Source organism: Tetranychus urticae, chromosome 3 (genome assembly GCF_039701765.1).
Source record: "Tetranychus urticae isolate SD_2017Ah chromosome 3, NJAU_TeUrti_SD_1.0, whole genome shotgun sequence".
NCBI lineage: Eukaryota > Metazoa > Arthropoda > Arachnida > Trombidiformes > Tetranychidae > Tetranychus > Tetranychus urticae.
Window position 1 is genome coordinate 14,808,877 of NC_142960.1, and position 14,255 is coordinate 14,823,131.

A 14,255-nucleotide genomic window follows, 5' to 3' on the forward strand; every position below is an offset into this window, starting at 1 on the left:
ACTTTCCCATCTTCAACATCGCCATCTTCATCATCATCTTCCCTGTCAACATTATTGTTTAAAAAGATGAATTGACCTTAATTTTGAAAATCTTTTCAATTTTAACTGATGAGACAAGAAACTCGCTTTTCACGAAATTCTGGTCAACAAACTGATCAACATTTCTCATCTCGTTTTTACACTCAAACCCAACCATTAATCTTAACCTTTAAAACCATTACCAATGATATTTACCAAAACAAGAAACGCAATATTTTGTTGCAAAAAATGATACAAAATATCAAGAAATGATTTCATTTTCAATTTAAATTTTCATGGTAAAAAACATTGAAACGTTGCTTATAAATGATTATCTGTCAAAAACTGAGAATCGACAAGTTGAAAGTTTCACAAAATTTTTTCCATTCAAGTTAAACTTATAAAATGTTTCTTTCAGGTGATCGTCAGCTTCCTATTAATCGACGTCAAACAGTCTATCCTAATGGTACATTAGTTGTCCACAATGTTTTCAGGCAAGAAGACGAAGGTGAATATAAGTGCCTAGTTGAAGATAAAGATGGTCGATCAGCTGAAAGACGAGTTTCAGTTCGTGTTCTTGGTAAGTAAACCCTTTAACCGAAAAAAAGCAAAAAACTTTCTTCACTTGATTACTTGATTGGAGTTATAAGGCAAAAAAAGTAAATGAAAGTCTCTCCAAACTAATCATAATATTAATACAAATATCATAATAATAACATGATATACATTGATAAAAACTAATCTAAAGCAAAGTTGGACAATAAGCTTACGCTTGTTTATTTGGTTTTTATTGTTGCATTATTCATAAACCTTTGGTTGACATTTAGATGTGTGTATGTCTCTCTGTGAGTTACCATCATGCAAGGAGTGAATCTATTCATTCCCTGAATCATGATACTACCTTGGTTCAAGAATAGCTCAGTTTGATCCCAATTGATAGTGGAAGAAAAGGATGAGGGCAAGATAACGCAAACATCTTTTCTCATCCTTTTTTCTGCTCTTCCTTTTCAATTCATCCATTCTCATCTTTTACCCTTTCTTCTTGCTTTCCACTCCTCATTTTGCTCATCTTTTCCCTCTTCTTTATCTTCCTTTCAGTCTGTTCATTTTGTTTGTTCTTTCTCTTGTGAAAATTCATTCTCATGATGGTTGACATAATCTATTATAACCTAAAATCCATGGGAAAGGTGTTTAGGGTCACAGTTTAACACGACTGATATTCACAAATCAAATGTCATTATTTAAATTTTAATTGGACTCAATGCATTTCCATTCACTATTCAAGTGGACAACAAACTATTCAAACATTTCACCAAACAAATTAGCGAAAAAATTCAACCGAAATCATTATTTCAGAGAAATCTTTTCCAACTTTTGTTCTTAATTGCGTTTTTTATATCATTTCAAAGTCCTTTTCAAAATTCATTGTTTCCATGAATGAACAATTAGAGCAAGTTTCATCTAATTTCAGTTTGCATAAGTTTACAAAGGTTTGATAGATTATCAAAAGAAATTAAAATTTAACCCTTTTTCATTCATCACTTTTTCAGATTATTCTTGATTAAACTAGATTATGCAGATATTTTTATAACCAAAACTGTATTCCCATCCTTTGGTCAGTTCATTAAGGATTGATAAGGTAAAAAATATTGAAAAAACTATCAATTTAAAATGTAAATTGAAATTGTTTTCCTTCAGTAATGCAAAGTTGAATTCAATATCAATTCAAAAAACCATTGAAACATCTTCTGATGAAGTTTCATTTTCTCGCTTAATATCCATTGAATATCAGGAAAAAATCATCTTCTGCTTGTTATTCTGATATTGCATCTTATAACCCTTTACCTTTTACTATGTTTCTAATCTGATTAATTGAATTTACTTTCATCTTATATAAGCTCAGTTTGCTAATTAATGTACCAGCAAAAAGTTAACAATACAAATCTTGAGAGAATTGTTAGTTAATTGTGATGAAAATAAAGTTCTGTATGTTACTTTTTCTCAAATCTTTTTATTAGCAAAAATGAACTTACCTTCCCAGACCTACTGGGAGTTGAAATATAAGAAAGCTGTATAAATAGTATAGAAAGGGAAGAAAGGCAATGGAGAAAAGAAGAAGAAGAAAATCCAAATTAAGCTAAAATGAAGCAAAGGTAACGTTTTAATTAGATGATAGATTCACAATTAAAAATGATGTCCATTTATTGGGACGTGAAAAATCAAAGTTTGGTCAGTTGATGATCTTGTTGATTATCAACAAGGCAAGTGACAAATGATACAGCCTTTAAGTCACGTCTCATGTCAATTCAAGTTTTGCAAGATTCATGACTGATTCACTGACAAGGCCAGACAGTTGCTCTTGGAGAGTGACTTGTTAGGCATCAAGATCAGTCAATAGGTTGGCTTGGTTGCTGAGTTGCACTTGAGTTTCATTGAAAATCGACTTTTCTTTGGTAAAATTATTTAATCGTTTCAATTATTTTCGATAAATTTTTTACTCTTGTTGATTGTATTGATTGTTGACTCCTTTTTTTGATCCCTAGACTTAATATAGCAACAAGGTTTACTCGAATCGTTTAAATGTAATTTTTCAAAATCTTTTTAAACCATTTAATGATACAATATTTGATATAATAATGATGGTAGTTTGAGTCAACATAATCAGAAGGCAATCTTTAATCATTAACCTTGTCTAACACAATCAAATGATTGTTTCCAGGATAACAAAAAAGTACAAGTAACAACAAACAATCATGTTAAAAGACCTTTAAGCATTAATCACTTTACCATTGAAAGTTTAATCAAAATAGCTTTACAATGTTTCTCATCATCGCCATCATGATCATAAGAAGAAACAATTCAATTCTGAACAAGATAATTATTATTTGTACAGCTTGATTAAATTCATTTAGACAGCAAAACCTATCATATACACTAAATCAGATTAGTTGGAAACAAAAAACTGGTTAAGCTTATCATTTCAATCACCAATCAAGCAAGTGAAAAAAACATAAAGCAAAGCTAAATCGAGTCAAGAACATAAGGAAACATGAAAAGTGAAAAGCAATTTAATCAATTTGTAAACTTGAACTTTTGAAATTCAGATTCCATCGCCACCCAAACCACCAACTAACAAAGCTAATCAACTAATTATCCATTAAAATCTTTCTTTTGTTCAACCTCTTTACTTCAGTTGCACCAACGATAATGCCTTTCAGTTTTGGTGGCAACCTGCAGGAAGGAATGAGAGCCTCAGTGACATGTACAATAACAACCGGCGATGTGCCGATTGATATTCAATGGTTTAAAAATGGTCAACCTTTGACGTTGACGAATGACATTCATTTAGAGAAGGTCGACGATTTTATATCAACATTGATTTTCAAGCCACTTAAACAAGACCACACTGGGATATATTCATGTGTAGCATCAAATGAAGCTTCATCCAACAACCACACAATTCATCTTTCAGTCGACTGTAAGTAAACAATCATCTTTACCATCAATTCACATTGTCAATTTATCCATCCTTTTACCTTCATTTCTTTTCTTTGAACTTTGTTTTTGTTTTTCATAAGGCGAACCTGAAAAAATAGCTGATATATTGATTGATTGACTTTACAGGAAAATGAAGTAACATGAACAATGAATTAGACGGTGAAAGTAAATCAACGTTCAAGTACAAGATAAAGTTATTTAGTTGAAAAACTTTCATTAGTCTATATAATATCGATAAGATTCATTGAGAAGAGGTGAACACACTGATGAAATCAAAGGTTTCAAGTTTGAACTTTGACTCAATGAATAAGAGAAACAAGTTAACATTAAAAGCAATTAAGATTTGACCCTTTTACCTCTTCATTCAAACCTTTCAACCTTTCATGATAATGTTCACTCAAGTTTACCTCTTTTGGTCAAAATCAACAAACAAATTTCAAGTTTCCAGGTTAAAAGTTTCATTTGCAGATTTCAATGTTGACCCATTGAAAAGGGCAAAATTTGCATAACTCATTCATGGAAAATTTCATTCAATCTCATGAGGCCAACAATAGTGAGGAAAAAGAGTCAATATTGACCCTTTTATCACCAGAATTGCAATTTTCTCATTTAATTAGCAATTATATTGTCTTGCAAAGATCATTACTTTTGGTGAAATTTATCGAGCTTTTAAAATGTTGCTTCTTTGACTTCACTTTGAGAAAAATATTGACAAATATTTCAACTCATTTCTGACAGAATCATCAAGTTAACCAACAACAGAGAGTAAAATAACATGATAAAGGTAAAAGTTTCAATTGAGAGAGAGAGTCAAACATCCTTTTTATCGATTCAACTTGCAGACCTTTGGTTATCATTAACAAAAAAGATGAATCTTGCCTTACCATTCTCGTCATCCTCGTCATTTTTATCTTTGATCATCATTTTTCCTCATCTTTCATCTTCCATTTTCACTCTTTTTTTGGGTTTCTCTCACTTCTCCTTTTTATAACTCAGTCAACCATTGACAAAATGTTGAATCACATTTCTCACACCTTATCCATTATTGATCATAAGTAGAGTGTCAGAAAATAATCATCAATCCTTACCTTTTTAAGATTCCTTTATCCAGTTCTCTCATTCCTGTAAACCTTTTCTTCATTTTCCTCACTCTCCTCAACTCTTTCCCTTCCCTTTTCAACCTCTCATTCCATCAGCTTTTGCACTTAATTTCGTGTCTTCACCAACAAGTAAAATTTTTACCCCTTTTCATCCACTAAACCTGAACACCTCAAAAATGCACCAAAAGCTTTTCCCGAACTTTTCATTTTTCCTTCAAAATTTTCCTTCATTCAAATTTCTAATTGACCTCTTATCGATCACCAATTCCTTGATTTATTGGATCCATCGATGAGAAGAAACTTGCAAATGTTGAATCTGTTTCTTTTCCTTTCAATTGTGAGAAGCAAAAAAAACTCCCAGTTCAACTTGGAGTTATTTTCTATAATATTGAGCATAATCTTGATATAATATAAAGTAAATCTGTTGAACAAATATAATTCATATTCAAGTGATGGAACTGTTTATTTGAAGAAAATGAAAGAAGTAAGAAAAATGTAAACTTTACTCACCATTAAACAGGGAAAAAGTTGTGAAGATGAAGATGAAAGATGAAAAGCCAAAGCAAAAATCTCTACTCAGCTTATTCCATATAAACAGCAAGTTTGATAAGTTAGCTCAACTTGGCTATTTATGTGATTTAAGAAATTGATGATTCTTATCATTTTTATCGCCTCAAGCAGTTGAGATGCAATTTGAGTCTCATGAGGAATTGAAAGATGATCAGAAGGATGATGATGAAGGAGGAAAGAAAGAAAGACTAAGACTGTTGCAACGAAAAGAGAAAAGAAATTTAACCCGAAAAAAAGAGAAAAAAAACATTGAGTTTTGGTTCTTGCATTTTTTTCACTTCCTTGTAATAGTACAAGATTTAGTGTGAATAATGACATTATTCAAAATAATGGGACAAATATTTTACCTTACGGCACAATATCACAACCCATTATTATTAGCATTATTATTAAACATTCAGATGAGTTTTTGTCGTCAATCGTGATTCCCATTCGTTCCTTGTGTTTACAGTGTCTCTATTAACTGTATTGGGTTCAACAGCAAGAATGTCAATTGCACTGAAATGAGCTTAATAAATATTTCATTTCGTTTTTTTTCCTTCTCATTCATCATTATTTTTCCTCATTAAACTTTGTTCAACCTTAAAGATGATAATAATATCTTTAAGGTGTTTCTCATCGTTATTAGCTTATTTTTATTTCATTAGCTTTGGATTCTTGTTTTTGTTTCCAGCTTGTTAGTTGTTGTTTATTGCTTCAGGGAAATGAAAAAAATTTCATGGTAAAAGAATAAAAAGGAAAAGATTTCTATTAATTGGGTAAATAACTCTAATTAAACAAATTATCAGCATTGTTTAATCATTCATTCCTCACTCCCAGTTGCTATAAGTTATCATAAAATCGATTCTTGTTATGAATCAAAATTGCAGGAAAATTTCCGATCTAAAAATTGAAAGAACTCGAATCTCTCAGAAAATAAAAGATTGGATTGAATGGAAATCAGAATTTTCAAGAAATCTGAATTCTCCTCAAAAATTGCACTTTTGCTCAATGAGTAATTAATCTGAAATATGAAGAAATAAGCTTGAAATTGAAATCATTTTAGTCTAAATTTAATATTCACTTGTTAATCAAATCTAATTGAACTCTGAAAATAAATGAAAATGTCTTTCATTACTTTTCCAACAATTTCAATATAAAATATTTTTGAAATGCTCTTAAGGCAGACACATAAAATCATTTAAATTAGTTGAATTTGAATTGAATTTCTTTGACAAATCAATTGAGGCTGATAATTTATCGTTATTATTATGATAATTTAATGTCAATGGTAACAATTGTTAAACATTAGTCCAATAAATTGTCTTACAAAAAGTATTGCTCGAGCAAAAAAAATCCAAATCTTTCAATGGAAATGAAATTGATAAAAGCATGATAAAAAAGTAAGCATTTTTACTTATTTTGCTGATGAGCAACTCAACACATTAGTACAGAAGAAGCAAGGCAACATTTAAAGTAGGCATAAAAAACACTCAAATTTTGGGCAAAAAACCAAGTCAATTTAACTGATTAACTGAGTATGTGAAGAGAAGGAAGATTTTACTATTGAAAGCGAAGCCAAATTATGATCTAAAAATGTTGATCACTTAAAAGTCAATCTTGTTGAATAGTCTTAATTTGTTTAAATGGCTTGTAAGCCTATTAGTAGCCCAAGAAAAGTACTCAATGGGAATTTTAAACTCAAACTTTTATTCAATTTCATCACATTCACATTTCAATTTATTTCATCTCAGTATTGAAGCAAAAAAGTATGAAAAAAATCTCATTCCTTTGAAAATGGCAAAATATTAAAGGCCCAGAAAAGACACTGAATTAGTGTGTATAAGTGTACAGAGAAAAAAAAGATGAAGATGAAAAAGAAGATGAAAATGAGGAAAAAAAGAGAGAGGCGAACATGATGAACAAAGTGATGAAGAAAATGTTGACTGGGAGTGAATATTATCATCATCAAGACAGCAGCAAAAAAAGAGCGTTCGGTTTGTTTCTTCATATTTACCTTATTTACTTGCGATTAAGAAATGAGTTTGAGAAATGAAAAGTTCATTTGATGATGAGAAAAACGTAGGTAACATAAATCCCATTAAATTAGCTGGTGTAATGCAGAAGATGGAAAAGTCTGCCTTCTTTTCACCTTCATTTTCAATCTAATATTTCATGATAGTTGCTAGTTACACCTGATATATTCAATTTGTTACTTGTTCATGATGATAATGATGATGGAAATGTTTTCCATTTTGTTCGTTGCTTCTTCTTTTTTCCTTTCATTTTCCAAGCTCAAATGATTTTATCAGAGTTACCAAGAAAGTAAAAAATTGAAGCCAAGATTTCATACTTTTTATGGATAATCAAAGGTTTTTGGCTTTTCTGGTTAGGTTTGAATTAACATTTTAAATTTGTAAAAATGTGAGTTTTCTGATTAACATTCAGCTCTGGTAGTTCAACTTTTTCATATACATGTTCATAATCATGTTATCAAGAAAACTTCAACTTTTCAAAGAAAATTATTTCTTTTCAAATCAACTCTTTCCATCTCTCAACATCAACATTTTTGAACCTGTGACTTGAGCCTCAATAAATGAAACTTTCAACCTAAAGAGGTTGCCCTTTGCCCATCAAATGTTGAACACAATGAGACCCTTTTTTCACGTAGAAAATTTTTCCTTTTATTTTGCATCATTTTCCATGCTCTTCCTCTTTTCATCTGCTGAGATTTCTTGTGGTTCCACATTATCATGCATTCTGATAACAATTTAATAAAGGCGAGTTTTGAGATGAAAATTACCATAATTTGAGTTAAAAATGATTTACATAATTTTCCTAGATTCAACTTGATTGTGAATCAATTTAATGTTTATTCACATAGAGTGTGATGAGAAGAGAGAAACATTTGAAATGATAATAATAATGTAAAAAGCTGAACGGCAAACTCTTAATTCTGATTAATACTGATTCCTCTTTTTCCCAGATAACTTTAATCTACTCAAAAAGTGAATCAATTATTTTTAAATTTCAATTTCAACTCCAATTATATCAATATTAACTTTACAAGTAAAATTGAGGTGAAAAGAAACGTTTCAAGCTCTGGAACAAAAAAGTGCTCATTTCATTTCCATTTAGCATTTCAATATTTCTTTTTCAATTCTAATTATGGAATTATTGAAATTTTCATCTTGAAAGGAAAACATTTCAATCTTTTCAGATTTATCATGTTCCTCAACATATTATTCAAATCAGTTCCAATCAATAACTTGATCTCAACCTTGATTGTGAATACGATTATGTGAAAGAAGATGAAAGAATGCAGAAAAGGTTACAATTGTTCATCAGATAATCAAATATTTTCTAATCAAGCATCTGATGATAATCATGTTTACCTAATTCACAATGAAAGTTTATTTTTTTCATGAGTTTCATCATTCTCTTTTGACATCAGTTTCCACTTTTATTAAGATAGATTCTGTCATTGGCATTTCCATCATCTTCATCTTCCTCTTTTGGGCCACTTGAACTTGAGCTTTTTCTGATTTTCGAGCAATTTTTCTCTTCTCTTTGCTTTTCCATTTGCTCATTACAAATAAGATAAAGATTAGTGGTCAATCCCTTTGGATACTTTTGGGTCAACAGATAACATTGAATAATATTGTTTGCTTGTTTCTCTCCTTTTTGTCCAGATGAAGCAAAAAGACTGCAACAGAGAAGAAAAAAAAGTTCATCCAAAAGATCAGGTTATTCTGATTGAGTTTCAGCTTTATTCTCTTTTTCACATTTCTTTAATCATTTCCCAATCTTTTCAATTATAACATTGAAGATGTAACTCAAGACCAAGATTAGTGTTGCTTTAAATACAATCTTGTGTTAAAATAAACTCACAATTGAGTCCGAATTGGTTCAAGAAAAAATTGAATCAACCCTTGATTAGTTGGCCAAATTATTATCTTTAGATTAACTTGTCATATTGACGAGAAAAGCCCTTTTTTAATCAATAAAAGTTTACATCTGAAATCATTTCAATGGGAATAAAGGTGAGGCTTTAACGTCAACTGTGTCAGAATTAAATGTGAATGGTGATAAAAGACTGATTAATGTTCATCATAATCATTAAGGAAGATGAAAAAAAGAGCTTCAATCGATTACTTTGTCACAACATGAAAAATGTTTTCAAACGAAAGGTCAATGGCTATGGTCAATGTTTACTAATTGATGGTAAATTTTCATAATTCACTTTCTTAAAGGTCAACATTTTAAACCTAAGAGTTTAATTTAGTTACGATAATTGGTTTTCACCAAAAATTGTCATCAAACTTGAAATTGCGAGATTACAAGAGAAGACTTTTTTCAAATGGCTTAAGATTAATTATTCAACAGATTAAAGATCAACTCGGAATTTTGAAAACTGTAATCTTGTTTAATCTAATTAGTCTTGTGATTAGAAACTGAAATGATTTAATCTGATTAAGATGTAAAGATTGGCAAAAAAGAGTTGAATCAAACTGTTTAATGATTTTAAAAGATGAAACAGATTCAACACTTCAACGATAATTACTGTTCAACGAATACAAATTAACTATTGATTGATGATGTTTGATGAAATTTCGTATCAAATGTGTGCACTTTAGACTAGAAATGCTCATATTGATAGACTTTGCCTCTCTCAAAATGGTTAATTTAAATTTTATTGTAAATCATTAATCAGGTAAAAAGCTGTCCAAGTTGGGATGAAAATAAACTTTCACCTTCCAATGATACTTTCTGTATTATCTTGAAATCCAAGTTGTTTACTCTGTTAACAATGGCTAATGACTCCAAATTATGATGGGTTTCAAGATAAACCTTGTAATCCTCTTAAGTTATCATAAGCATCATTAATTGTCTTAAACACAGTAACACATCTGATTAACAAAATGATCAACTAAGAAGATAAACTGCAGATTAACCCGAACTGAACATCAAACCATATTGAACCGTTGAACATGCATTCAATTTCAAATGAATTTCGTTCCATTTTACACTTCAAACATTTTCATCTTCTTATCCAAAAATTCAGACTTTCATTTCGCTTGAATTTTCATGAAAAGTTCATATCGTTTGTCTTCGAGAAAATTGTAATTAGAATCATTGATTCATCAAAATTAGCAGTCAAATGATATCAAAAGGTCAAATTCACTTTACTTTGAAGCTGAAAGTGGACTTCAGTTTAGCTTCAAGTTTTTTGCTCATTTCTAAATGAAATTCCAGCTTTTCTGAGTTTCAAAATATTCTGTACAGATAATGATTCTAAGCTGATGGATTGAAATGCTATAAAAGTTTGATGATTGCAAATTGTTGTTTTTTCATTTCAGCCCAATATCATTTCATCTTCATTTTCTGGTTCCTCTTGAAGCTTGCAGTAAATTTAACCTTTTGCATTTAGCTTTTACTTTGAAGCTTCTTCACTAATCTCATGACTGTTAAATTTGATTGATGAAACCTGAAAGCAAGAAATGTATTTCAATTGGTATGATTAATTTTGATGGTTTCGCGTCAACTAATTTATCATTTCTCACCTTAACTAGTAAACATCTAAATCTGTTTCCCTGCCTTCATTCACATTGTTATAATGTATATGTGTTATCTATACAACATTGTTATTATGAAACCCCAAACAATATTACATTAAAGTATCCAAAAATGAAGATGAAGGCAAAAAGATAATCAAAAGCATCATTAATCAATTGTTTTCATCATTACTTTTTACTTGCCTTTTCAACAACTTAATACACTTACAGTTGATTTAAGTTTTTAAAGAATCACAAGGAAAAGTTTCACTTTAAATGTTAATGCAACATCTCAATAACAAATGAATCAAGTGGGTAAAGAAAGGCTTTATTAGCATGCAAACCCAAAAAGGTTGACGAAAAGGCTTCAATTGTAATTTTAGTAAATTCAGTTCTCTATTCATCAACCCTTTTAAACATTATATTGATTCTCAATTGTTAACGACAATTTATCTTGTCATCATGATCATAATCATCAACAATTTATTCAATCCTTGGAGCACAATGTTTCATCATCAAATATTTTCATGACTCCATTTGTTTGAACATCATCATCTAATATCCTGAACACTTTCAGTTACTTCCGATAAATTGTCACCTTATTTACCTAATTTTTACTCTTTGCATTTCAAGTCAAACCATTTACAAACAAATTGATTGATATGAAAAAACGAAAAAAAAGTAAATGAAAAAAATGTGAAAATCAGCCAACAATTACAAGAGATTCAATTGCAATTACGAGCAATTTGCGTTCAAAATCTCGAGAAAATTGTTGACGAAATAAGATGAAAAGGCTTTTGAAAAACATTTCATTTACCTTCAACTTTTAAAGCATCACTTACTTCACCCTTAGGCTGTTGATAAATATGGACTGCAAGAACTAATCAGACTCTTTGACCGTAAATCTTCAGCAATCAACAAGTCAAGAAAGCGATGAAAACTTCACTTGAAAAATTTTAGTTTTTTCAAGTTCGATCAAAAAACAGTTTTAAATTAATTTCAAATCCTTTAATGATTTCAACCCAAAACGATTTTTTTAACTTAATTTCGATTCTTTTTAATTCCTCAAAATTATATTCTCATCAATTCATGATTATCTAATTGTCTTTTCAATTTTCCTTCTAGCTCCACCACAATGGAAACTTGAACCTGATGATAAATCTGTTATTGAGGGTCAAAGTTTGGTCATTGATTGTCAAGCTATTGGTAAACCTGAGCCTCGAGTTTTATGGAAAAAATCGACTGACCAATGGTCAATCAATAATTACAAGACAATTATAAGTGGAAGTAGAGTTCAAACTTTGGTTAATGGATCACTTTATTTTATTGAAATTACTCCTGAAGATTCGGGGAGTTACATGTGTGAAGCATCAAACGGTATTGGAACACCTTTAAGTGCAGTTGTCAAAGTAAATGTTCACAGTAAGTTGATATAATTTTTGGAGCAAAAAATTATCTCCTTCATCGGGTCAACAATCATTTCTTTTTTTTCATGGCAATTGTTGGAATTTGATTTTTCCTTTTCCCCTGATTTTTAATCAGAAAAATAATGAAACTGAATGACAAATGTTTTCCTTTCAACTCATTAGTCTATTGATAAATATTATATAATAGTTATAATGAATGTAATATGCATTATTAAGATCTTCAAGCCTCATTAATCAAAGAGAGGGAAAAGAGTTGATCTGAAAAGATTTATCTTCATTAAACAAAATCTTTATTATTGTATGAATAATATTAGCTTATTTATAATTATTATCAACCATCAACATGATTATCATTATTTATGTTTATTGTGATTAAACTTTTTCTCTCTCCTTCTATTAATTATCATCATCACCATTTAGTTCCTGCTCGGTTTACTGAACGCTTTCAATCAATCAAAGCTCAAAAAGGTGAAAGCATTGAGCTTGGCTGTGTTTCTCACGGTGAAATGCCCATTAAAATTGTTTGGAGTAAAGACGGTAAAAATGTTAGTCCGTTGATGATGCAGAGTATTTTCGAGGAAAACAATGCTCTGTCCAATGAATACATTTCCAAATTTTTGATCCGTTCAAGTTCGAGATCAGACTCAGGTCTTTACACTTGCACAGCATCCAATTTGTATGGAAGTGATGAACGAAAAATCGAGCTTATAATCCAAGGTAAGTTTCACCAAATACTCATTTCGATTGGAAATGCATAACATTTCATTTTTGCGTTTTGCGTTGAAGCCTTGTTAAGATCTGAAGGTTGATCGGAATTACGATCGAAAAGTTGTTCTTATTTAATCTTTTCGAGATGGTTCGCCAACAGAAATCGTTCATCAACTTTGCAGCATTTTTGTAGCTTTTGGTTGGGAAAGGATGAAAAATTTCATTCTCTTTTGATCGAAATTATAATTTAGAGTTTTTTCCATCTAAGGTTTCATGAGTTTGTTGAAGTTATCTGGATTCTGTTTTTGATATTTTTAGCACGCAAAAGTGGGAACAATTGTTTCTGCTTTCTTTGGTCATCAGTCAATCCACGCAAAAATAAATTTCAAATTCAAACTGAACACATCCAATTTCGCAGCTAGAAGTTATCTAATTCTGAATGTAAGTTGAGTTTCAGGAGAGATTTTTGTGTCACATTGTTGCTAGAATTTTTATTTATAATCAAAATCTGTCAAACCACTTTAATCACGCAATATGATTTCATGATAGAAATGAAATGGATTTAGACTGTTTCCAAAAGGAGCAACCTCAACATTTTATTATGCTCATGCAACTATCAGAAATTTTATCATCTTAATAACTAATGATGATAATTATTATGATCAAACAAAGGAAAGCTCATTGTTTAATCTTGTAACAAGAATGAAAACAGTTGCTCTGATAAAGATGGTATTATAATGGAAAGGATAAAATGATGAAATTAATGATAATAAGATTAAGGTAATTACTTAATTGATCAACCTACTGTAATATTAAATTATCCGAATGCAAATGGCAGACTTCAACTCACATCAGATTTATTTGAAACTTAATTTCCTCAAGTTATCGCGATAAAATTTACAGGCTTTAATCCTAAACCAAAAATCGACTTTCAAACTTTTCCTCAAAACTCAAAACTCCAGCACTTTTTCAAAGTGCTGGAGCCAGCCATTTCATACTAGTTATACTTTTGACTATAAATTGTTGCCGAAAATTTGGGTTTTAGTTGGTTGGAATTGAACTTGTAACCAATAAATGGTCAACACGTTGCATTTATTCACCTGAAGACATTCACGATTCAATTTGGTCTATTATAATATCAACAATAACATTCATGATGCTCAACTCAAACCTGATATTATCATTATTATTTATTATTTCAATAAGAAGAAAGAATTTTGCTCAGAATATTGTTTTACAGATTTTTGGTTCAACGAAAATTGTTTTTTTCCTTCTCTTTTGACTTGCCTAGTCTTTCATATATTCAAATAATATAAATATCAGTGAAAACTTTTATCATACTTTTGGAGTCTTTCCTTGTTTTTCAATAAATATTCATAACAGTCTCTTGAGAGTAATGA

The 14,255-nt window shown here is 30.1% G+C and overlaps 1 protein-coding gene across 2 annotated transcripts in view; it reads left to right on the top strand.

Annotated features, from left to right (window-relative positions):
• The window catches only part of LOC107364094 (cell adhesion molecule Dscam1-like), a 47,573-nt gene that overhangs the window by 4,652 nt on the left and 28,666 nt on the right, over nucleotides 1-14,255 (top strand). For both annotated transcript variants that reach the window (XM_015931404.3, XM_015931405.3), the window contains exons 3-6: nucleotides 437-598; nucleotides 3,212-3,496; nucleotides 11,846-12,142; nucleotides 12,568-12,864. In XM_015931404.3, coding sequence (XP_015786890.2) covers nucleotides 437-598; nucleotides 3,212-3,496; nucleotides 11,846-12,142; nucleotides 12,568-12,864 — 1,041 coding nt within the window. The remainder of the gene's footprint in view (nucleotides 1-436; nucleotides 599-3,211; nucleotides 3,497-11,845; nucleotides 12,143-12,567; nucleotides 12,865-14,255) is intronic.